Source organism: Lepidochelys olivacea (genome assembly GCF_965140295.1).
Source record: "Lepidochelys olivacea isolate rLepOli2 genome assembly, chromosome: 9".
NCBI lineage: Eukaryota > Metazoa > Chordata > Testudines > Cheloniidae > Lepidochelys > Lepidochelys olivacea.
In genome coordinates this window covers 16,917,462-16,942,528 of record NC_140419.1, presented here as the reverse complement: position 1 = coordinate 16,942,528, position 25,067 = coordinate 16,917,462, and the positions used below count along the sequence as shown (strand labels likewise).

The following is a 25,067-nucleotide window of genomic DNA, read 5'->3' as shown; positions in this document are numbered from 1 at the left end:
TACACTTGATCTCTGAGGGGTATTTCATTCATTTGAATAGTTCATACTTATGAAGGTCATTTATTAATATAAAACTCCTCAGCTACATCTTACATGCTGTACTAATGCTTAGTTTGTTCTCCAGAAAAGATCAGAAAAGGCTTTTCAGAATAATGTGGAATTCTTGTGTGACATGCTTAGGGTACAATCACTTGAGGTCATTATACAACTAGAAATTCAGCTCATTCAGTTGCTGACAGTACAGCTATGAGGGAGGCTACAGTAGGATAAACTGAGTTATGACTAGAAGAGATTAAGAAAAAGAAGGGGGTCATGGATAACTTGACATGGGGAGATGGAACCTACTTGCCTCTGACCAGGTCAGTGTTAAACAAAACTGTAATGCTATTTATAAATAGATTCTGTATTGAATTCTTTACTGTCACTTTAACACAGTGAAATCTGAACCAGTGTCTCCATTTGCAGCTGAGAACAGGTGGTCAATCTAAAACTTGCAACTTCCTAATAATGGGCCAAATTCTTCCTTTTCTAGGAAGAAACTATACAGGAGAGGAAACTATACAAGGTCAACTACCTGCATCTATTCCAGAGGTGGGCAAACTACAGCCCATGGGACCATCCTGCCTGGCCCTTGAGCTCCTGGCTGGGGAGGCTAGCCCCCAGACCCTCCTCTGCTGTCCCCCCTTCCCTCACAGCCTCATCTCTCTGTCCTGCCAGTGCTTTGGGCAACAGGGCTGTGAGCTCCTGCCGGGAAGCGTGGTGCAGCTGCCAGTCCTGCTGCTCTAAGTGGCATAGTAAGGGGGCAGGGAGTGTGGAGGGGGAGGTTGGATAAGGGGCAGAGGGTTCTGGGGGGCAATCAGGAGACAGGGAGCAGGGGGCAGTTGGATGGGGCAGAGGTTCTGGGGGGGCGGTCAGGGGATGGGGAACGGTGGGTGGGGAGTTGGATAGGCGTGGGAGTCCGGGGGGGCCTATCAGTGGGCGGGGGTGTGGATAGGGGTCGGGTCAGTCAGGGGACAGGGAGCAGAGGGGATTGGATAGGGGGTGGGATCCCAGGGGGGCAGTTAGGGGCGGGGGGTCCTGGGAGGGGGCGGTGAGGGGACAAGGAGCAGGGGGGGTTGGATGAGTCAGGGATTCTGAGGGGGGTGAGAAGTCAGAGGGGGACAGATAGGGGGCGGGGGGCCAGACTGTTTGGGGAGATACAGCCTTCCTCACCCAGCCCTCCATACAGTTTCAGAACCTTGATGTGGCCCTCAGGTGAAAAAGTTTGCCCACCTCTGATCTATTCCCTTCCAGCTCAGCTGTGTGGTGATGATCTCCCGTTGGCATGAGGAAACGGAAAACAGCATTAGGACTTAAGTGAGTCTATTCTCTGCATCGTAAGATAGTTTAAGGTTTCTATTTTGCAGTGTTGATGTGAAGCCTGCCATATTGATGTTTTCTCCTTAGGTTCAGAAAAATGAGGTAATCTCAGTGCAGCTAAACTGGTTGCTCCCAGGAAGAGAGAGCTAAGAGTGATACCTGTAACTAGAAATCATGAGCCACACCTGCCCCTGCTATAAGCAGGCATAGCTTCCATTGATTTCACTGGGAGCTGTGATCCTTATTCCAGAGATGAATTTGGTCTAGTCTCCATAGTGTAGCAGTTTGAAAATTCACTGAGTATGAGATGTTACAAGAATGTTCCTTGTTTGGTGCCTTATATTTTAGAGTGAAGCTCACTTGTCCCTTTTTATAAGGGATGTCCTTCGATGCCTAACATTTAGCATCAAGAACCAAATCAACTAGTATAGATTGGTGTAGCTCCATTGGCTTCTACATATTTTCTGTATTTTAACAACAATCACGCAAAGGATCACATAATGATACAAATGTATGATTTTCTGCAATGGATAAAACATTGTGTGGGGCTGCCTCTTTACAATTAAGCTTTGTCTCATGTCCCTTTTCCAGCTGTTTTTTATTTCCTTGCGGGGTAAGAAGCTACTGTAGCAAAGAGAGGTAATGTAGCCAAGAATGCGTCAAGAATGGACTTATGCTTGCTTTCTAAAAGGGAAGAAGACCCTAATAAAGCTGGAAAATTCAGGAAGTCAGGTTAACTCAGGGCAAGAAACTTTCCATATTTATTCTACTGAGTTATGGGTATTTACATTAGCTGTGAGACCCAGGAAGAGGCAATCTGGGGCCCCTTATTTTAATGTTGGAAATAATTTTTTCCTCCAAAAATGGGGAATGGAGAATATGGCTATGGGAAAATTTTAAATGGGAATTGGATCAGATGGCTTATAAACCAAATTCTGCTTGTTACGTTGGTGTTCAGTACCTGGGTATTGAAGTCGGTGGGAGAACACATTGGGGTAATTATAACTGGCTTCACTGTGGCTGCACAAGGATGAGGGCAGAATTTGGCCCACAGCCTTTTAGAGATTCATGTGATTTTAGGGGAAGTCCCATCAGAAGGGTTTGAAAGGAGCTACAAAGGTTTCCAGTCTGGCTGTTCACCCAGGGAGGGGTCTCTAACAGCTGTTTATCCTACTGTGACAACATATTTGAACTGAAGAGTTAGATAATTGGTGATCTAGGTCAGTGATTCTCAACCAGGGGTCTGGGAACCCCTGGGGGAGCGTGAGCAGGTTTCAAGGGGTCTGCCAAGCAGGGCCAGCATTAGGTTTGCTGGGGCCTGGGGCAGAAAGATAAAGCACCACCACAAGGGGCTGAAGCCTGGGGCCCCAATTCCTGCCACCTAAGGACGAAGCTGAAGCCTGAGCAACTTAGCTTCGTGGGGCCCCAGGCAGTTGTCCTGCTTGCCACCCCCTAACGCTGGTCCTGGCTTTTATATGCAGAATAACCTAAGGCACAAGTGGAGTTTTATACCATGTTGGGAGGGCCTCAGAAAGAAAAAGGTTGAGAACCCCTGATAGAGGTGACTGTGTCGAGAGTACCCAGGGCTCTCTTTATTTAATGGAATACAAGAAGTGATTGCAAGAGAAACTACCTACTTCAGCTAGATCTACATTCTGGAATGGTGTCAAGTTACTTAGCATCTGTTGAGATCAAGGACAATGCATTGCTGCCCAAGTAGCTTATGTATATAATCACAGACTGATTGTCTAAGTGCAGTGGTATTCCTTGATCAGATATCTGGAAGGATTAGATAGGGGTCTTTCTGGAAGTCTAGCTTTGTAGCCCTTAATTCTAAAATACTTTGTTATTTCTGGTCAGGGGAGGGGGCAGTGCTTCTCCCTGCTATGCAAAAGAACTCCAGCATAACTGTAAAATGCCAGCAGTGATGAACACTGCAAATGAAGCAAAAAGAAAAGGAGGACTTGTGGCACCTTAGAGACTAACAAATTTATTTGAGCATAAGCTTTTGTGAGCTGCAGCTCACTTCATTGGATGCAAATGAAGGTGACAGAGACAGACAGTAATGCTATCTACCACTTAGGTCTTCTCTGACTTTGTGTGAGAGAAAGCAGCTAGGACACTTTCTTCACCTGCTTTCCCACCCACCCCACCTCCAGTCCCTTGCTGTGACCACATGCGATCCAACATGACTCCGTTAATAAACCATCATTGCTTCTCATAAAGCAGGTGTAGAAATGAAACTCTACTTGTGCTATGGAAAGTGAGAGAACCCCCACCCCTGAGACTGAGCACGTTGTAGCTGCACTGTTCCTAGCTATACCTACCCAGAGAAACAAGAAGCCAGATCTCAGAACAAAAGCCAGAGTTACGAGGGATATTCCATCAGCACGATACAGGCACGGGCAACAGCTCTTGAGGACACTAGTAAATTGGGAAGTCTATTTCAAGTCTAACATTCCTACATAGTTTTCTTTAAGGAAGTTTATTGAATGAAAATGGCTTGATTTGTTGCTAACCCAACAGTGTGGATAGTAGAGTGGCTTCAGCAGCTCTCCTCAGCCTGGTATAAAGGTTGGATAGACCACTGGCTCCAAATTGCCCCTCTGCTCCTGCCACTATTGGCCTAGGCGGGCCATTCTTTGTTCCAAAGTAAAATATGCAGATCAGTGTGAAGAGATGTGGGAGATGGAGACCAAACTATGGCAATTAGAATAAGGAAATGTCTCAAAATGCAATTTCCTTCATATCAATGCTTGGTACTTGGAGAATTCTGGTAGGTGGAAGTACCTCCTCCAGAAAGTGCAACTAAATGCTGCCAGGCAGGAATAAAGGAAATAAGTGGATTGTGCTAGAGATGATTACAGAGCAGCATCCTGAACCAGGGCACTGAAACTGACCACCTTCATAATAGACCAAGAAGTGGCAGCAGAATTTTCCTGAAAATAAACACACATGCATGCACACACAAATTCCAGATTCAAGGAATGTTTGACACAGGAAAAGGGCCGTGGAGTTAGTTAAAGGCATTCTTATACAAGGTCATTTAATGGTTTCACCATGGAAGACACTTTGTCTAGTAGTGAGAGCACATGATTTAAAACTAGGTCCCAAGGATTCTATTCTGAGTGCTGCCACTGATTTGCTAGGTGAATTTAGGCACAGAGAGATGGAGACTTTCCCAGATTTCCCCAACTGCCAACTGGATTTAACAAGACTTGCCTATGTTGGTAAAATGCTTTGAGCTCCACAGGTGAGAGGTGTGACAATATTGACGTGAACTGTGACTGTATAGATCATTGTTGCAACCAAAGTCCTGTAGTTGCACCAAATCTTGTACAAAGGAGGTCACGTAAGGTGTCTATGGAAAGGTTGTAATTTGCTGGTTATGATTATGCTGTCTGTATGTGTGTATCATTTTTGTATTTGAAGTTATGAATATTGGCTATGTACTTATATCTCAATGTGTTTGACTCTAAGTAGCATCAGTGAAGCATTTGGTTAGCTTTCTGAGAAAGGATTATTCTGAGTAAGTGCCCAATCAAGAAACACTTAACTGACAATGGACTTTGGGAGATGCCAATCCACATTTGAGCTTTCCGGGGAACATTCAAACTAACATGTAAACTATGGCGTCGGCCTGCAAAAAGCTGAATCATTCATGGACATGTGACTTGCCCAGATGGCTACAAACTCCATCTTGTTGCTGTGATTTTGCACAGAAGAACAAAGGGGTTTCCACCCACAAGAGAGAGAATACAAAAGGCCCAGGAAACCTCTCCATTTTGTCTTCAGCTGGCTCAAGAGATGGCCTCTCCACCCCAAAGAGATGCCTGAAAGAAACTGGAACAAAGGACTGTACCAACAGGGGTGTGAGTGATTGCTGGACCCAGGCCATAAGCCACAACGTTGGTCTGAAAAGGAATGGGCCCAGACTAGAAAGGAGTCTAGTCTGTGAAAGAAGCTTATTGGGACATCTCTGAGGCTGAGATTTACCTGTATTCAGTTTCCTACTATATTAGGCTTAGACTTGCATGTTTTGTTTTATTTTGCTTGGTAACTTACTTTATTCTGTCTGTTATTACTTGGAATCACTTAAATCCTACTTTTTATACTTAATAAAATCACTTTTGCTTATTAATTAACCCAGAGTAAGTAATTAATACCTGTGGGGAGCAAACAGCTGTGCATATCTCTCTATGTTATAGAGGGTGGACAATTTGAGTTTACTCTGTATAAAGCTTATACAGAGTAAAACAGATTCATTTGGAGTTTAGGCTCCCAGAAAGACTGAATACTGGGTGCTGGGAAAGTCCCTGTTAACTGAGAAGCCCCTGGGCTAAGTGAATCTTAGTTTCTGTGAACTGCAGGGGGCTGGCCCAACCTCTTGGTCTGTGCTGTAGCGGACTGGTGTGTCCAGCTCAATAAGACAGGAGTGGAGGGAAGCCTTCTCTGGCAGGGAAGTTTCTCAGTGGTATCCCAGCACATCTAGTGACAGTCTTGAGGGAGTTTCTGTGACCAAACCCGTCACAAGATGTTCTATAAAAGTGCAAGGAGGTAGCTATAGGCAGCAAATTGACAGGACTTTTTGTCTTTAAAGGAGTTAAGTATTTGTAAACTTTCCTGAAAAATATTAATGTAATGGGCTAAAGGCTCAGCTTTTAGCTATACTAGAGCATGTTGAATAAGAGTTTGTGCTTAAAGAGAAGTCAAGGTTTCCATATGCACCAAAACAATCCCAAAAGACTTTATTTCTGAATTTCTATAGACACAATCGAAAATACCTTAATATCTTTAACATACCATCATCAGCAAGTGGCTTTAAAAAAATACAAAAGTCAATAGCTTGATCTGGAAACAGGAAGAAATTGGTTAAAGGAAGTTCTTAACTCCATTTAAAAAAAAAACAACAGAAGCTACACATCAAAGGTAAAATGTAATCAAAGTGAACTAGCTTTAAATCTGACACAGTTCCTTCCTGAAGCCATTCCAGAAGCTTTTGTTAATGTTCAAAACAAGCTACAATCTCCTAGCTTCATTACTAAAAGTCCTTAATCTCTCAGAACATCGAGGATGGGAAGAGGCAGCTTGCTTTTTGTTTTTAATGCTAACCATTCCTCTTCTAAAGTTACTGTAAACTGACCTCTGAGTAGTTATTGTGTTATAATTTGAAATACTGTACAGTCGAGGGTCACCCCGTCCCAAAACCATTGACCAAGATTTAATAATGGTCTGTCACAGTGGTGGTATAATTTATTTGGCAGGTGAGAGCTGGGTGGGTGTTATACCGTGAAAAAAGATTTAATGGTAGGTAAGACCATACAATTTTTTTTTTTTAAACAAACCACATAACAGGGATTTTATGTAAACCAGAACAACCAGAACTGGATTCCATCTACCTATAATAACATTAAATATATTAATAATATATATAATAAAAATGATTTCAATACACACACACACTAACTTACTAAGTGTACTTAACTATATATAACCCAGTCCCTCAATATATATCTGTATACACAGGTTATTATCGTATAGATTATTATTAGTTCAAGGTTCCCCTTTTCCCAATCTTTCACTAGGTGCTGTCTAATGCCCAAATGAGTCTTTGAACCTCAAGGGCCTCTCAGAACTTCCTGTAGAGATGGACTTGACTCCAGTGGTGTTTGCTTACGGAGGTACACAGTAGACCAGACCCACGGGATCTGAAGGACCTTTGGTTCTCCTGTTCTGGAAGTCTGGGACAATATGAAGCAGTGATAGGAGATGACTGGATCCGATGCTCAAGGAACATGCCATCAAATATGGGCTGACTTGACCAGACAGCTCTAAAACTAAAGGGCCCCTCTCCTGCCCGTCTGCCTCTCTCCTGCCCAGTCTCAGCCTCTTCATCCACTCTTGGTTTCTCTCAGTCCCGGTTTCCCTCTGTCCATGCCCTCCCTTCACCCTCTTTCTCTCAGCTACTCCCAGACTGTTTCTCTGTGTCTCTCTCAGGCTTCCCCTGCTTGCCTCTGTCCCTCAACAGTCCCCATTTTCCTCCAACTCACTTCCCCTCCCCCTGAGGGGAGGGGCCACCTCCCACTTTCCCAGAGGGAGGGACTACATCCTTTCCACAGAACAATGACATTGAATTTGCCCTGAACATACCCTAAATTGTATCTCCAGATAGAGTTGAATTTCTTTACCATATTTACATTCTGTTCAAAGAAAGATTCCTGAGGGAAATATCTTCTCACTTGTATACACAGTATTGTTACATGAAAGGGGTTACCAGCTCAATATGAAGTTCTCCTGTGAAAGAACAAATATGGTTATGAGATTAGATAACATTTGAGCTGTACTATGGATATGAAAACATTCAATAAAAGCACTACGTAATGTTAATAATTGTAATGCCATTGTAACCAGGACATTAGGCAGAATTCCCAAATTTGTTTCCTGGTTTTCTAATCAGTCTTAAGTGTGGAAACATAGAATATCAGGGTTGGAAGGGACCTCAGGAGGTCATCTAGTCCAACCCCCTGCTCAAAGCAGGACCAATCCCCAATTAAATCATCCCAGACAGGGCTTTGTCAAGCTGGACCTTAAAAACTTCTAAGGAAGGAGATTCTACCACCTCCTTAGGTAACGCATTCCAGTGTTTCACCACCCTCCTAGTGAAAAAGTTTTTCCTAATATCCAACCTAAACCTCCCCCACTGCAACTTGAGACCATTACTCCTTGTCCTGTCATCTTCTACCACTGAGAATAGTCTAGAACCATCCTCTCTGGAACCACCTCTCAGGTAGTTGAAAGCAGCTATTAAATCCCCCCATCATTCTTCTCTTCAGCAGACTAAACAATCCCAGTTCCCTCAGCCTCTCCTCATAAGTCATGTGTTCCAGTCCCCTAATCATTTTTGTTGCCCTTCGCTGGACTCTCTCCAATTTATCCACATCCTTCTTGTAGTGTGGGGCCCAAAACTGGACACAGTACTCCAGATGAGGCCTCACCAATGTCGAATAGAGGGGAACGATCACGTCCCTCTATCTGCTGGCTATGCCCCTGCTTATACATCCCAAAATGCCATTGGCCTTCTTGGCAACAAGGGCACACTGTTGACTCATATACAGCTTCTCGTCCACTGTCACCCCTAGGTCCTTTTCCGCAGAACTGCTGCCGAGCCATTCGGTCCCTAGTCTGTAGCGGTGCATTGGATTCTTCCGTCCTAAGTGCAGGACTCTGCACTTATCCTTGTTGAACCTCATCAGATTTCTTTTGGCCCAATCCTCCAATTTGTCTAGGTCCCTCTGTATCTTAACCCTACCTGCCACCGTATCTACCACTCCTCCTAGTTTAGTAACATCCGCAAATTTGCTGAGAGTGCAATCCACACCATCCTCCAGATCATTTATGAAGATATTGAACAAAACCGGCCCAAGAACCGACCCTTGGGGCATTCCACTTGATACCGGCTGCCAACTAGACATGGAGCCATTGATCACTACCCGCTGAGCCCGACAATCTAGCCAACTTTCCACCCACCTTTTAGTGCATTCATCCAGCCCATACTTCTTTAACTTGCTGACAAGAATACTGTGGGAGACCGTGTCAAAAGCTTTGCTAAAGTCAAGAAACAATACATCCACTGCTTTCCCTTCATCCACAGAACCAGTAATCTCATCATAGAAGGCGATTAGATTAGTCAGGCATGACCTTCTCTTGGTGAATCCATGCTGACTGTAGGAACCTGATCCAAAGTCCATTGAAGGCAATGAAAAAAAACTAATTTTAAATCCCACAGTAATTGATCAAAGTGGAGGACACCCCCCCCCCGGTAAAATATTAGCACCTAGAGCCCAAAATATTTATGGCAACTTATTTTAAAAAGCACCTATTTTGGGCTGTAGGTGCTAATATTTTACTGGGGGGGGGGATGTCCTCCACTTCGATCAATCACTGTGGGATTTAAAATTAGTCTTTTTTCATTGCCTTCAATGGACTTTGCATCAGGTTCCTACTGCGCTTCAGTAATTACACTTTCAGGACATGAAGCAGCTTTAACAACAGGGCAAGGGCCATTGAGAACTGTCTTTCCATTAAAAAGAAAAGGAGTACTTGTGGCACCTTAGAGACTAACCAATTTATTTGAGCATAAGCTTTCGTGAGCTACAGCTCACTTCATCGGATGCATACTGTGGAAAATACTGAAAATGTTTTTATACACACAGACCATGAAAAAATGGGTGTTTATCACTACAAAAGGTTTTCTCTCCCCCCACCCCACTCTCCTGCTGGTAATAGCTTATCTAAAGTGATCACTCTCCTTACAATGTGTATGATAATCAAGGTGGGCCATTTATTACCAACAGGAGAAGCAGGGGAGGGGAGAAAACCTGGATTTGTGCTGGAAATGGCCCACCTTGATTATCATACACATTGTAAGGAGAGTGATCACTTTAGATAAGCTATTACCAGCAGGAGAGTGGGGTGGGGGAGAGAAACCCTTTTGTAGTGATAAACACCCATTTTTTCATGGTCTGTGTGTATAAAAACACCTTCAGTATTTTCCACAGTATGCATCCGATGAAATGAGCTGTAGCTCACGAAACCTTATGCTCAAATAAATTGGTTAGTCTCTAAGGTGCCATAAGTACTCCTTTTCTTTTTGCGAAAACAGACTAACACGGCTGTTACTCTGAAACCTGTCTTTCCACTGTTTATGGCATTACAAAACTTTGCACTGAATACATAAGCATTGTTTCTTGCACATTCATCTGCTCTTACTACAGTATTTCTTTCCCATTTCAAGTTGGAATATTTTTGTTTCAAGGGAAACACCTAACCATCTGAAAATCATATCATTCTAACATCTGGATTATAAAATGCTTCCTAAAGTGTAAACAAAGAGATTAGATGAAGGCTAATGGACACAGTTGACCTAGAGCAGACCTCACTTTTCTACAGACATGTTTCTAATAATAAATTCAAGACGTGCAGATGCCTATGTTGAGCAATTACTGGATTGTATTGCTTCATGTCTCATGAAGTGGAGCTGCTGGTCTGGTTCTAAGGAACTAGAGAGCTACCACAGGGCTGTTGTGGCTGTCAGGGATTGGCCAGTCCTAATGATTTTCTGACTACATGCCTTATGCTGGAAATCAGGAAAGAAGCAATGGGATTGGAGTTGCTACACTGGCCTTTATCTTCTGGTGATTTACCTGTCTCTACTTACGTCAACTTGTTTGCTTGCACTGCGAGAGCCAGGCTCTGGTCCCAGCTTTTTATCTGTAAGCAGTATTTGTAGCTTCATCTTTTTCATTCTATGGATCAATTTATAAAATAAATCTTCTCCTGGACCAGCATCCCCATCCCTCACTGTCTGGGTCTCAACATGTTTCACTGTCAACTGCTGGCAAGTTGCCTGCAGTTTGCAAGCTAAGGATCACGGTAACACAGTAGGAAATAGTATCCACACTCACCTGGAATTATCTTCTCTATCAGCTGAGTGCCTAGAAAAGGAATATAACAGCACACTAAACATTCAAACTGCAACAAAATCATTTCAAACCAAAATATGTACACTCCATATTCCCAATTTTAAAATTCCCAGAGCCTGATCCTATAGGTTGCTGATTTCACTTGGACTTGACTATTCACTGGCCCCATAACTGGCCCCTAGCTCACTGGTTCCCAAACTTTTTACTAAGGCAACCCCCCAACTGCAGTTTGTCTTTTATTGTGACCCAGCCAGGGTGGCCCAAAATCATAGGTCAGTGTTCTTTGCCTACTCTCGCTCCATGCCCTGTCCAGGGAGCATCCACCACGCACAACAGCACCCTGTGCCCCAGCACTGCAATCCTAATCCCAGCCCAGCACGGAGGGGAGGCCCCCGTATGTGGGGAAGGGCGGGGGAAGAAAGTGAGCTCATCCCAAAGCAGCACTCACTCAAATGTGGCCTGTTTGCCCCTTCATCATCACAGAGGGGCAGTGGTGTAACCTTGTGCTTCAGGTTGTAGTACCTGGAGTGGGGAGCAGGACCCAGACCTCAGGACTGGTGCCACTGCTATGGGATGAGTGCAGGGCAGTCTTATTCTACAACTCAACTCCCTTCCCAGCTCTCACCTCCTCACTGGGCCTCTGACAGGCTGCCTAGAGCCTTCTACAACCCACTGGTGGGTTAGGACCAACCATTTGGGAAACGCTGCCCTAGACCATGGGTAGGAGCACTTGGCTCCCATCTCCCACTCAGGGAGCACAAGCACAGTCCCCAGTCACTAACTTCAATCTACCCAATAATCCTTCCATCAGGTTCCCTTCACAATCTTCTCCTCCCCACCCCAGTAGCTCGGACAATGGCTTAGGGTCTCCCACAAAAGACTGCACCTACAGTGAACGCCTGTGCTTATTGCCACTGCTCCAATGGCCCTGGCTGGTCGGCAGAGAGAGGGGTCACCTCTACAAGGGGAGTTAAGCTCTAGAAGAGGCTTCCACGGGAGGTTGTGGAATCGCCATCGCTGGAGTTTTGAAGGGCAGGCTGGAGGAAACCCCTGGCGCACGGTTGGCGGAGGTTTAGCTGATTCTGTGGATGACCTCTCCAGGTCCCGGCCAGTCCTACAGGTCTCAGAAACAGGACAGCCCAACCCTCCCTGTTCCCAAAGAACCCCGTGCCCTATGCTCTGACCTTTGGCGCTCGCTGGGCCCTTCTCTGCTCCGGGGCCCTGTGGACGCGCACAACACTGTGAGAAAGTTGGGGGCCTGTTTTCCCAGCATGGGGCCCTGGACTGAGGAGGGGAGAAACTAAGCAAATTATCTTTCCAGTCTGGACTCCCGCTCGCTGGGGAACGGCGTGTGCTGGGGCCCCATCGCCGCCCGCGAGTGCAGGGGGCGTGCGGGGCCAGCCACCCCCCCGGGGAGCGGCAGAGGGGCCCCGCGGGGCGGCTGCCCCCTGTCCTCCGCGGACACAACCGGCTCTGCGGTCCCGCCCAGCGCCGGCGGCGCCAGGCAGGGCGGCGGTGTGTGAGCTGCTCCGCCCCAGCAGTCCCCTCCCTGTGGGCGGCTACGCCTCTGCCAGGCCCGTCTCGCTTCCCAGGGCGGAGCCCGGCGGGAGCCCGCCAGCCGCAGCTGCCCCCCAGGGAGGCCGGGGGGAGCAACACGGAGCCCCCAGCGTAGCCAGAGCTGCACGGCGCAGCGCCGCCTGGGGAGCTGTGTGAAGCAGCCCCGTCCGGGGCTGGGGGGGCAGGAGCGCAGCAAGCCACTTCCCCCGGGCTGCCAGGCGAGGAGGCAGCGTCTGCAGCTGCAGGTGGGTTTGGCTCCTCCGAGCTCAGCGAGAGGGGCTTCCCCCTCATCGCCAAACCGCCCGCCCCAGCCTTGGCAGCCCGTCTGCCTTCCCTGCCCCAGCCGGTTGCGGGAGAGACCCCCCCCCCTCGCTCCGACACCTCTCTTCACCCACTGGGGGAGATGCCCCCTCCCCCTCCAACTCACCTGCTGTGGCCAGCTATTCCCTCCTCTCTGTGCCCAGACTTCAGGTTATCCACTCTGAGAGGACCCCTATCCCACCCCCCCCAACCCAACTCACCCAGCATGAGATGCCCCCTCCCCCCAGGTCCCAGTACACCCACTGTGAGAGATGTCCCTTTCCTCTCTGCCCCCAGAAATTCTACTCTCCAGCTGCAAGAGATGTCCCCCTACCTCTGCCATAGACCTCAACTCACCCTCTGTGGGAGATGCCCCCTACTCTTCTTGCCGCCTAGACTTCAAACACACGTGGCTGTGGCAGATGCCTCCTCTCCCCCTCTGTTCCCAGCCCTCAGCTCACCCACTATGAGGGAGGACCCCTACCCCTCCATGCACCTCTGTCCCAGCCCTCAGCTCATCTGCTATGGGGGCTGCCCCCCTACCTACCACTTCCCCTCCAGATCCCACTTTCCCACTGTGGGAGATGTCCCCTCCACCCACCTCAACTCACTCCTTGTGGGAGATGCCTACTGTCTCTTCTCCCTACACACACACTCACCTGCAACTTTCCTCTCTGTGAGCAAAGAGGAAGGAGTGCTCTCTGATCACCCTGGGCTTGGAGAAAGCAGGAGTGTGTCTGTCAGCCCCCAGCTGAGAGGATGGGCACAGGAGGGTGCAGCCTGGCGAGGAGAAGCATTGTGGGGTAGCAGGAGGGAAAACAGTGACACCAGGCAGAGAACAAACCCCCACCCAACACTGAGGCTTGTGGTGCTTCTGGGAACTGAAAGTTCAAGTTTAAGTCAGATATGAAGCTGACTATCTGTGAGAGCAGGATGCCACCACCCTGGAGTTAGGGAACTTCAGAGCATAAACTCTGACCCCTGACCATTAAAGTAATATGGGATTATCAAGAAACACAGTATGTGGGGTAGCCCAGTGGTATAAAGTCTCACAAAATAATGTTTCCTATTCTCAGATCTGAGCTCCAGATTTTGGTCCAGTTTACTCATATAGCATGATAATAGATATACTGTCCCCTCTGTAACCTGTTTGGGTTTCAGAACTCAGTTATGCTGAAGACTGACAAATCCTCCACATTCCAGTCTGGGCTTCTTTCTTACAATGCTGGTTATTTGCTCTGGAAAAATTTCTCTCCTAGAATTGCAGATCCTTTGCCCCTCTTCATTATCCTCTGGCTGCACTTTCAGACACAGTCCATTTGTTTTGTTGTTTAAGGGGCACCTGGCTTTAAAATCACAGATAGAAAAATTTGTTTACCCATTTTATTTATAATACTCTAGATTATTAAAAGCAATTTTATAAATATTTATTTTTTACCATTTCAGCTTAGACATGAAAATAGACTTGTCATTTCATCTACTGGTTCTAGGCTAGATCAAGGATGTCTGAGTGCCCAACTTGGCAGCAGAAAGTTTACAAAGTTTTAATTTAGTATCATGACTTTTTTGCATTAGGACTTGTAAAATATGTAATCTTCTTTGGTGGCACACACTTCAAGGGACTATTTGTTAATAAATTTAAAATTAAACATTTCTAGTGTCAGATTTTGAAAAAGATTCTTTTTACAAAACCTAAAGTTTGGTTGGTACTGGCTACAACATAGCTTAATTTATGTAGCGTAGAAAGGAACTGTTTCCCCACAACTGGCCTAAAACCTTGCTAAGTCATATTTGATAGCCAGGTTTGATTCACACTATGAATTATAACAGTGCTGTAACCTTGTCACCTTAGTTCTATTTGTAGTGTAGATGGGGCCTCAGAGCGTTAAGGTAAGATGACAAGCCAAGCTCCTTGCCTTTGGGCTAAATTGAGAGAGGCCCAGACACATACAGAGACAAGGAAACTCACTATTGTTTCTAACTTCCCTCCAATCTTTTTCTTTTGATGCTGATTCCTACCCCCACTCCTCCAAATGTGGCTGCATCTTTCCTAGTAAACTAAGATCTAATTCATCACCAGTACAGCTCCACCAGTGATAGCGTTGGTGGAAGGTGTAGCCATGCGTAAAAACGCCTCAAGTCCTGTTGACTCTACAGTTTCTGCTATTGCAGAATTACAGCTACAAAGCTTGCTTGTGTAGAGGCAGCCCTGAAGTCTCTGTCTCTACAGTATAGATGCAATACAAACTTTGTTTTGTACTTGTGCATCTATGCTGGACCACACTTTATAGATAGAGGGTAATTCCATCATCTGTGATTTCTAAGAGAAGGAATGTCAGAGCAGAATATGCAATGGAACTCCTGGGTTTTCCTCCCAGTTTTAATGTTGATTTTCTTCTGTGGCCAGTCACTTACCTATGGGTTGGTTAGTTCACCCATTGTTTCTTCCCTAAACACTTCTCTCTGACCCATTGCTCTCACTACAAGACCAAGAAAAAGAAAAGATGAAGTCTTCCTACTCAGTGCAACCCACTTCCCTTGTGTCTAATATATCTTAACTGCCACCAAAACAAAGTTGTTTTTTATAATACAGTCAGGTTTGTTTTAAAGTGTTTGGAAAACAAAATGTTATGACTTCATGAATTGAGTTTCACCTACAGTGAACCTTTTAGGCCTTTTGAAAATAGTGGTTTATAATAGAAATGCTTACACAACTTAACTACTAGCTGGATAGTTGAAAATGACAGCAACAACATTTGGGGCAGGGGCTGTCGGCAAAAGTTCTCTCTCTTTGAATAAAGGACTCTGGTATTATTGTTCAGGAGTTAATACTACTAACCCCTTTGATGCTGATTGTTCAGCAGGTGGGAGAATTGACGTATGCAGAATAGTATAAATTATTTTTCATCCATTCATAAGTGCTTTAATTTATATTGTATAATGTTTGCTGCTCTTTCCCTACACACACACCCCCAAAATTGCTCCTGCCCAACTTGTGCACATGCAACAGCCAGTACACAATTATAGAGTGAACTCTTGCATGATGTGCACTTTTGAAAATGTGAGCCATGTTGAACAGAGTAAATTGAGTTAAAGCCAAAAGCAAAAGGAGTTGTACAGTGAAAGATGCTATGAGATGAGATTAGAAAAGAGGTGGAAAAGTTCATGAGGTGGAATTATAGATCTATTTCAGATACCATGAACTGCAGTAGAAAAATCTCTTGCAACAAGAGCGGCCAAACAGGAAGAAACTGGTACTCAAAGACCAGGGGAAATAGGAAGGGGAATTCAAAAGACAGACTGGGGCAGAACCATAATTCTAGAATCAAGAGCAATATGTTGCACCTGTGGTTCAAAACTGCTGAGCACCTGAAGTTCCCAGTGACTTCAGTGAGATTTATGGGTAATAAATAGGGCTGTCAATTAATCGCAGTTAATGCAAGTGATTAACGCAAAACAAATTAAGTAGATTAAAAAATAATTGTGGTTAACTGCAATTAATTATAACGATAGTTATAATGTTAACAATAATAGAATACCAATTTAAATTTATGATAAATATTTTTTGATATTTTTCTACATTTTCAAATATATTGATTTCAATTACAACACAGAATAAAAAGTACAGTATTCGCTTTATAGTATTATTTTTTATTACAAATATTTGCGCTGTACAAACCAAAAGAAATAGTATTTTTCAGTACACCTCATACAAGTACAGTAGTGCAGTCTCTTTATCATGAAAGTTCAACTTACAATGTAGAATTTTTTTTTCTCATAAATGCACTCAAAACCAAAACAATGTAGAACTTTAGAGCCTACAAGTCCACTCAGTCCTACTTCTAATTGCTAAGACAAATAAGTTTGTTTACATTTATGGGAGATAATGCTGCCCGCTTCTTATTTACAACGTCTCTTGAAAGTGAGAATAGATGTTCGCAAGGCACTGTTGTAGCCAGTGGTGCAAGCTATTTATGTGCCAGATATGCTAAACCAGGGGTGGCCAACCTGAGCCTGAGAAGGAGCCAGAATTTACCAATGTACATTGCCAAAGAGCCACAGTAATATGTAAGCAGCCTCCCATCAGCTCCTCTCCCTCCCTCTCTGGCTCCCAGTGCCTCCCACCCACCAGCAGCTCCACCGATCAGCACCTCCCCCTCTCCCTCCCTCCCGATCAGCTGTTTCCTGGTGTGCAGGAGGCTGGGGAGGAGGGGGAGGAGCGAGGGCATGGCAGGCTCAGGGGAGGGGGCGGAGTGGGGGAAGGGCCTGTGGCAGAGCCAGGGGTTGAGCAGTGAGCATCCCCCGGCACACTGAAAAGTTGGAGCCTTTAGCTCAAGCCCCGGAGTCAGTGCTTATACAAGGAGCTGCATATTAACTTCTGAAGAGCCACACGTTGGCCATCCCCGTGCTAAACATTCACATGCCTCATCATGCTTTGACTTGTATATTGCGAATATTTGTAATAAAACATAATCTAAAGTGAGCACTGTACACTTTGTATTCTGTGTTTTAATTTAAAGCAATACATTTGACTGTAGAAAAATATTTATAATACATTTAAATTGGTATTCTATTGTTTAACAGTGCAATTAAAACTGTAATTAATTGTGATTTTTTAAAAATCTTGTGATTAATTGCAATTATTTTTTTAAATCATTTGACAGCCCTAGTAATAAACATTTCTGAAAATCAGGACAGTTATACTTAGGTGCCAAAGCATGGCTTTAGAGCATAACTTTAAGCACTCATCATTGAAAATTTTGATATGAAGGCTAAATTTTTCAATAGAGCCAGCCCTTCTCCTAATTTTGTGTGTGCAATTCTGAAAACACTATCACTTGTATGCAGCAATGACTAAATTTGCACACAACATTTAAGGTGCAAGTGATTGTGCAAACAAAATTAGGAGCCATTTGTTAGGTGTGGACCTTTATTTGCCTCCTTATTTAGCAGCTTTTCCGTTCACCTTTAAAGTATTTTCATTGCTGTTTGATTAAAGGTGGAAAGATCTGTCCAAGTGTAACCAGGTTAAATGTGTCCCAAACTTGACAATATGCTTTCAAATGTACAATTATTTTAAAAATATAGTATAACTGTGTGTATAGTTTTCAGAGTAACAGCCATGTTAGTCTGTATTCGCAAAAAGAAAAGGAGTACTTGTGGCACCTTAGAGACTAACCAATTTATTTGAGCATGAGCTTTCGTGAGCTACAGCTCACTTCATCGGATGCATACCGTGGAAACTGCAGAAGACATTATATACACACAGAGACCATGAAACAATACCTCCTCCCACCCCACTGTCTTGCTGGTAATAGCTTATCTAAAGTGATCATCAAGTTGGGCCATTTCCAGCACAAATCCAGGTTTTCTCACCCTCCACCCCCCCCCACACACACACAAACTCACTCTCCTGCTGGTAATAGCCCATCTGAAGTGACCACTCTCTTCACAATGTGTATGATAATCAAGGTGGGCCATTTCCTGCATAAATCCAGGTTCTCTGTGTGGTTTTTGGAGGGGGGTGTGGGAGTGAGAACCTGGATTTATGCAGGAAATGGCCCACCTTGATTATCATACACATTGTGAAGAGAGTGGTCACTTTGGATGGGCTATTACCAGCAGGAGAGTGAGTTTGTGTGTGTGGGGGGGGGGGTGGAGGGTGAGAAAACCTGGATTTGTGCTGGAAATGGCCCAACTTGATGATCACTTTAGATAAGCTATTACCAGCAAGACAGTGGGGTGGGAGGAGGTATTGTTTCATGGTCTCTGTGTGTATATAATGCCTTCTGCAGTTTCCACGGTATGCATCCGATGAAGTGAGCTGTAGCTCACGAAAGCTCATGCTCAAATAAATTGGTTAGTCTCTAAGGTGCCACAAGTACTCCTTTTCTTTGTGTGTATAGTATATAGAAAGCCTTAGGGCCACCTTCTAACCTGAGGTATATATCGGCTAGCTATCATTAAAGTGGGAGACAGTAAAATTCAAGCTCCAGATAACCCTGTCTTCTCTTCCCATTGAGAGTAGTACTTAAATTACACCTAGTTCACAAATATTCTCTATTTATGCAAAATGGTAACAAAATATGGATGGAGATTTAAATACAAATAAATCAGTTATAAAAGAGAATGAAAGAATAATTCTTTCTTTATTTACCTTAATGGTCAGGGCTTGAGTTCTGGGCTTTCCCCCTGCAACAGTTGATCACACCACCCTAACACAGAGTGTATGCTGGCAGCTCTCTTTCACCTGAGGCAGGTGAAAAGACTGACAGACAGATCAGTGTTGTAAGAGGAACACAAAACCCTGCCTAAAGTCTTGGCAGGTAAAAAGCTTTTCAGTTCCCCTGGAAAAAAAATTGTTGTTGGACAATAAATTTTTTTAACTTGTTAAAAATAGAATGCTGAAAGCAGAAGTTGGTCTGTAGAAGCTGAAAAAAATTGAGACCTGAAGCAGAAGCCTTTGAGGGGGGAATTGGGATAAGGAAGAAGAAAGGCAAAGTGTAGGGAAGAGAAATGAAAATGTTTAATGAAAATGCCTAGATCTGATATATGAAGTTATATTAAGATGATTATAAGTGTTATATTCATAGTATAATAGAGACAGCAAAGATTTTTTTATTTCTGGAAAAATGCAAACTGATCATTCTTACTGAATGAAAAGACAACTTATGTTCTCTCTCTCATAGGGCAGCTATGGACCATGCTTTCAAGAAACAGGAGGCTCTTTAATAATGATGGTAAAGTATTTAAAAAGCCTATTGCAGTTTAGTAATTCAGGATTAAGTTGTAAAACTGCATATCACAGTAACTGAAAACATGACAAATTAATGGGATCCTACATAGAATGGGATTGGATTAGTTACAATAGGGAGAATATAAAACAAAACAATCTTGGGAAAGTGGTATTTGATTATTGTGGAAAAGCTGAGAAAGATATGTTTAAAGATGAGTTTAACTATGGAAGTGGTAATATACAAGTTCTCTAAGGAAATAGAACCACTGTTATTAAAGGCCAAATCCTACTTACCTTACTCAAGTGAGTATTATTGAAGCCAATTCAACTAAAGGGCCCAATTCAAAATTAATTGAAATCAGTGGGAGTTTAATTGGAACCTCACTTGGTGAATACGGCAAACAGGATTCGGCATATGCCCACCATCGCTGCCTCAGTTTTTTAACACAGGAAGATGCCCACTTTCAAAATAGCCACAGCCTCCCATTGTTCTCCACAGGAGTGAAACCAAGCTTCCCTCAGAGTGATGGTGGACTCTGACACCCTTGAAGACAGTTGGTGGCTTTAGTCTCTTAGCGAACAAAAGGAGGAGATGGCTGCCATTTTGAAAGAGGGCAGTTCTTTGTAGAATTCTCTATAGTGGAATATTACATTATCTCTCATAAATGTAAACAAACTTATTTGTCTTAGCAATTAGCTGAACTAGAAGTAGGACTGAGTGGACTTGTAGGCTCTAAAGTTTTACATTGTTTTGTTTTTGAGTGCATTTCTGAAGAAGAAACTTATGAAGAATAATGGCAAAAAGTTACCATTCTCCCCAAAATTCTTCAAATGTAGCTGATGCACAAAATTTGAGTTTTAATTATTTGAAATGTCTTACTCTGTTCTGAAACTATTAGACACAAAAAGTCTTGACACCCAATGCTAATATTTTATGGACCCACTTTTGATTATTTAATTGATTTAGTTCTAAATTCTCAGAAAATTAATTCTATATTCAAAGTACTGTAATTTAGGGAAGGATTCTCTTCTCTTGCTCTATTCTTCATATGTAACAAAGTAGTAGAACACTGGCTGAAAGTGAAAAACTTAACTCCACCTTAACTGCAACTGGTACTTCCATACTACACATGCCTCTGTGCACAAGGGCCTAAGAGTGCTCTAGACTTGGGCTGCTGCAATCTGCAAGGCTTCCTCAGCAGATCAGGAGGAGCTACTCCTGGGGAAACTGTGGCTTAAAGTACCCCACACCCAATTTTCTGCAAGAGGCAGGCAGAGGAGAAAGAAAACAAGCAGACATCACCCACAGGGTTGTAGTGGCTTCTTTGTAGAAGATTGGATGAGGAGAGAAAGCCACTTTAAAAAAAAATGAAAGTGATAGTTATTAGTTTTGTGGGATTAGGAAACAGATTTAAAAAAAATATATTAGGTGGCAATCTAATTCATTTACTCTTATTCACTTCTTTAAACACACAGATAAGAACAGTTGATCTTACCACATCCTGGTTCTCTAGGAAAAATGGAGGAAAGCAAAATGACTTCTTCCAGAGGACAGCATAAGCATGAGGATGTTACCATGCCGATGCAGGTGAAGCAGCCATCCCAGGCTCACTTTGTATAGAAATGAACATATGCAAACAAGTTATAAAAATAAACCCATAAAAATCTGAATGGAAAACAAAAAGTGAAATCACTCAGTAAAAAATAAAATCTAAATCTAAAAATTATTGAAGATGACAGATCTTTTAATTTACAAAACTAAGAACATTATAGAAGATAAAGGAACTTGCTGTCAATAAAATGGTGTTTCATATAAGCTTTATACACAATCAAAGACTTGTGAAAATTTAAGTAGGAGTTTTATAACTGCTCGACTGACAATAAAGTTATGATTGTATGCAGTGTTGTTATAGCCATGTTGGTCCCAGGAAATTAGAGAGACAAAGTGGGTCAGGTAATATCTTTTTTTGGATGAGTTTCTATTGGTGAGAGAGACAAGCTTTTGAGATTACACAGAGCTCTTCTTCAGGTATGGGAAATGTACTCAACAGTGGCACAACTAAATACAAAGTGGAACAGATTGTTTCGCATAAGTGGATAACACATGTCAAGGGACCATTGAAAGTGAAGTGGCTCGTTAACATCCCTTCCAGTGGGGAAGTTATGATTGGCAGGAAAGTTACAACAGTAATCAGTTAATATACTTTAAGACTGTCATTAATTCTCTTTTCAGGTATGAACCATTGTGTCCTGTAAGATTTATTTTGCTGGCTCTTATCCTTGAAGAATGGCTGCCATGTCTTGTGAAAATTGTTCCTTTCAATACTACAGCCAACTCAATCAACCTCTTGAAGCTAGCTGTATGCTGCTCCTGATTATGCTTGGAAAAGTGTCCCTCAATCTCTTCATGTTGGGAGTTAGAAGACGGGATGTAAAACAAAGTTTTATGGGATATTTCTGTATTTCACTGGCAGTCCTTGACTTCACACTTCTGGTGAATATAGCTTTCATCTCGTATTTTGAGGACTTTGCACTTTGGGGTATGAGATTTACCAAGTACCACATTTGTCTATTCACTCAGATAATTTCCTTTACGTATGGTGTCTTGCATTACCCAGTTTGTCTTGTGTCTGTTCTAGATTATTACATGACTATAGCTCAAACCCCTAAACCTGCTAGCATAGGTCAAAGGCTATTTTATATACTTGCTGTGGTTTTTATATGGATTTCAGTCCTCTTTTATATTCTGAAAGTTCCAGCTGTCTCTGCAGAATTAGAAATACAGAACCACTTTTTTACATGCCCTTTCTATATCAGTGTTCAGAGCTACTGGCTATCATTAGCCATTGTGTTTGTCATATGTGTGGCTTTTGTGATTTGTTGGTCAGAAGTTATAACTATGGTGCGGTCTGTCAGGATTATTTCCTTTACAAGTGAGACTGTTTTAATTTTTTCATATGCATCTGACTGCAATTGTACAGTCTGTAAAAAGCAGCTTTTGACAAGACTCCTCATCTGCTTTCTTGGTACTTGGGCACCTTTTGTTTTCCTTCAGATGATCATCTTGTTGCTCGGTGCTCAGATTCCAGCCTACATGGAGATGAATGTCCCCTGGCTATACTTCATAAACAGCTTTCTAATCGCAACAGCATTCTGGTTTAGGTGTCATGACATTCGATTGACAGAGGGGACGTGGTCTGCAGATCCATTTGTCAGCTGGAAATTCTGCTTCATCCCATTTAACAATCAAAATACAGAGCAAGCTGAAAAGTCAGGCACAGTAATCATCTGTTAATGAACTGCTGTGTGAAAAGAATGCAAGTAAGTGCTGTGCATCCGAGGTGTCGGATAGTGCTATTTTGGGTCCTCTGTGAACACCTGTAAATGGATTATATAAGGAAATTCCTCAAACTATAATCTGAAGAAAAATTCACAAAATGCTCCAATATATAATGGAATATTGCACTACAATGTGGAATACTGCACTGTTTTCCAAGCTAGACTTCAAACAAAAATGGGTGCTTAATGCACAAAATATTTTAATGGAATTGTGTTATATTTTCAAATATAGTTGAAAAATCTGAGTACATAAAAATGTCCAATATTCTGCAAAAAACTGCCTGATTTTAACATTAAATGCTAATAAACAAAGTTGAGATTGTTTAAAATAAAGCAGGTCTGATGCATGAACTTCCATATTAAAAAAAAAAAGAGAGAGAGAGAGAGGAATAAAATCTTTAGCTAAACTTGAGACTTCTACAGCTGTGGATAGGGTGACCAGATAGCAACTGTGAAAAAATGGGACGGGGGTGGGGGGTAAATAGGCACCTATATAAGAAAAAGTCCCAAAAAATGGGACTGTCCCTATAAAAATGGGACATCTGGTCACCCTAACTATGGACTAGTATTATTTATTGTCAAACGTTTTAGCTTTAACTACCTCCTTTATAATTGATCAGTTCTAAAAAAGTTTAACTATTTCCTATTTAAAATGGAAGTTTCCCTCTTTGCTTAAGGAAAGAGAAACTGTCTAAAAGGAATGGATGTAACTTTTACTACCTTCTCCCCTCAAAAAGTAAATATCATGTAAACTATGTTTAAAACTGTTCACAAAAAAAGGAAAGGTGGGTGAGGTAATATCTTTTACTGGACCAGCTTCTGTTGGTGAGAGACAAGCTTTTGACCCACACAGACCTGAAGAAGAGTGTCTCAAATCTTGTCTCTCTCACCAACAGAAGATGGTCCAATAAAGTATATTACCTCGCTCACCTTGTCTCTCTAATATCTGGGACTGACACGGCTACAACTACACTGCATACACAAAAAAAAGAAAGACCAATAAGATGCACAATTACCAGGGTGACATTAAGTGTGACAGTTTAAACTTTTTGTAAACACTAAATGTAACTTAGACATTCATAACATACAATTTGTACTGTAGAAGCAAGTGTTATTTATTTGTTACTTCATTGCGGTCTTTACATTCTATATTTAGCGTTACACTAACTTTACCAGTAACATCAGAATGCAGTGGCTTTCCTTAGTGTACAAATAAATGTAAAATTTTACTTTAATGTCAAAGGTTATCTTGTTTTCCATACAGTTATTTGGTACAAATAAATTAAACTGCTGATAGTATCAAAAATGTGAAAGAATGACTTATCAAAATGTACAGGGTAGGTGTGAAAGATCTGCAGCTGTATGTAAATCTGTAGAAAGAATCAGTGGATAAAATATGAGCTTTAGCAGAAAAAATATTTTTCTGCATATTGTGTGGCTTCAGAAATTAGGTGCCAGTGAGGAAAGATAAAATGGAATATCTTCACAGAACATTAATAAACACAAAATAGTGGTCATTGGATAAAACAAATGATTCACCACTATATTAAAGTAGTGCTTAATGATACCAATGCTGATTGTTCCAGGCACTGTGCAAACACATAGTAGGCACTATGAAGAACATAGTCCAAATAGACTTCATGGACAAAGGAAGAAAGAGAGAAGTGAGTTGGTTACAGTGACACAGTAGACCAATGGCATAGCAGATCCTTAGCTAATGTAAATAGTCAGAGCTCTGTAATTTACATTGGCTGAGGATCTGGCCTCTGGTGTCTTGGCTCCCAGTCTAGTGCTCAACCCACTGGATGTCACTGCTTCTTTGTACTCATGAGTAGAGTTGACATAGGAACTTTATTCTGCCTGTCCTTTACATGCACAGTATGTATGGGATGCTGTTCTGGGAAGGAGGAGTGCTGGGAAAAGATGGGGTCCATCTAAGAAGGGGAAGAGCATCTTTGCATGGTGATTCACCAATCTAGTGAGAAGGGATGGTAAATTTCTATAGAGTCATATGAGCAACAGGATGGCATTAAGTGAAGGAATCTGCTCTACATCTTAGATGTATATACACAAATGCAAGGAGTATGGGGAACAAACAGGAAGACCTGGAAGTTTTAGTGCATAAGCTAAATTATGACTTACTTGGCATCACACATTGGTGGGATACATCTCATGAGGGGAATGTTGGTAAATAGGGGTATAGCTTGTTCAGGAAGGTCAGGCAGGATAAAAAGGAAGGAGGTGTTGCATTATACATCCCACAGAGTAGTTATCGTTCCCACAGAGTAGTTATC

The 25,067-nt window shown here is 42.8% G+C and overlaps 1 protein-coding gene and 1 long non-coding RNA gene across 6 annotated transcripts; one reads left to right on the top strand and one right to left on the bottom strand.

The window, feature by feature from the left end:
- Positions 1–6,152: 6,152 nt before the first annotated feature.
- LOC311525945 lies at positions 6,153–12,154 on the bottom strand. Of its 4 annotated transcripts, none has more exons than XR_014712900.1 (5): positions 12,026–12,154; positions 10,824–10,853; positions 10,577–10,664; positions 7,510–7,653; positions 6,153–7,100 (listed from the first exon to the last, which is right to left on the bottom strand). It is a non-coding gene; the product is annotated as an uncharacterized lncRNA (long non-coding RNA). The 4 variants fall into 4 exon arrangements; XR_014712901.1 differs by having other exon boundaries at positions 7,548–7,653; XR_014712902.1 differs by having other exon boundaries at positions 6,154–7,653.
- Positions 12,155–12,503: 349 nt separating this feature from the next.
- On the top strand, positions 12,504–22,942 carry GPR160 (G protein-coupled receptor 160). Of its 2 annotated transcripts, XM_084638454.1 has the most exons (4): positions 12,504–12,643; positions 19,388–19,438; positions 20,911–21,022; positions 21,668–22,942. In XM_084638454.1, exon 4 carries the CDS (start codon positions 21,722–21,724, stop codon positions 22,727–22,729), a length of 1,008 nt encoding a protein of 335 aa, XP_084494580.1. In that variant the 5' UTR covers positions 12,504–12,643; positions 19,388–19,438; positions 20,911–21,022; positions 21,668–21,721; the 3' UTR covers positions 22,730–22,942. The 2 variants fall into 2 exon arrangements, with proteins under 2 accessions (XP_084494580.1, XP_084494581.1); XM_084638455.1 differs by lacking the exon at positions 20,911–21,022.
- The last annotated feature ends 2,125 nt before the right edge of the window (positions 22,943–25,067 follow it).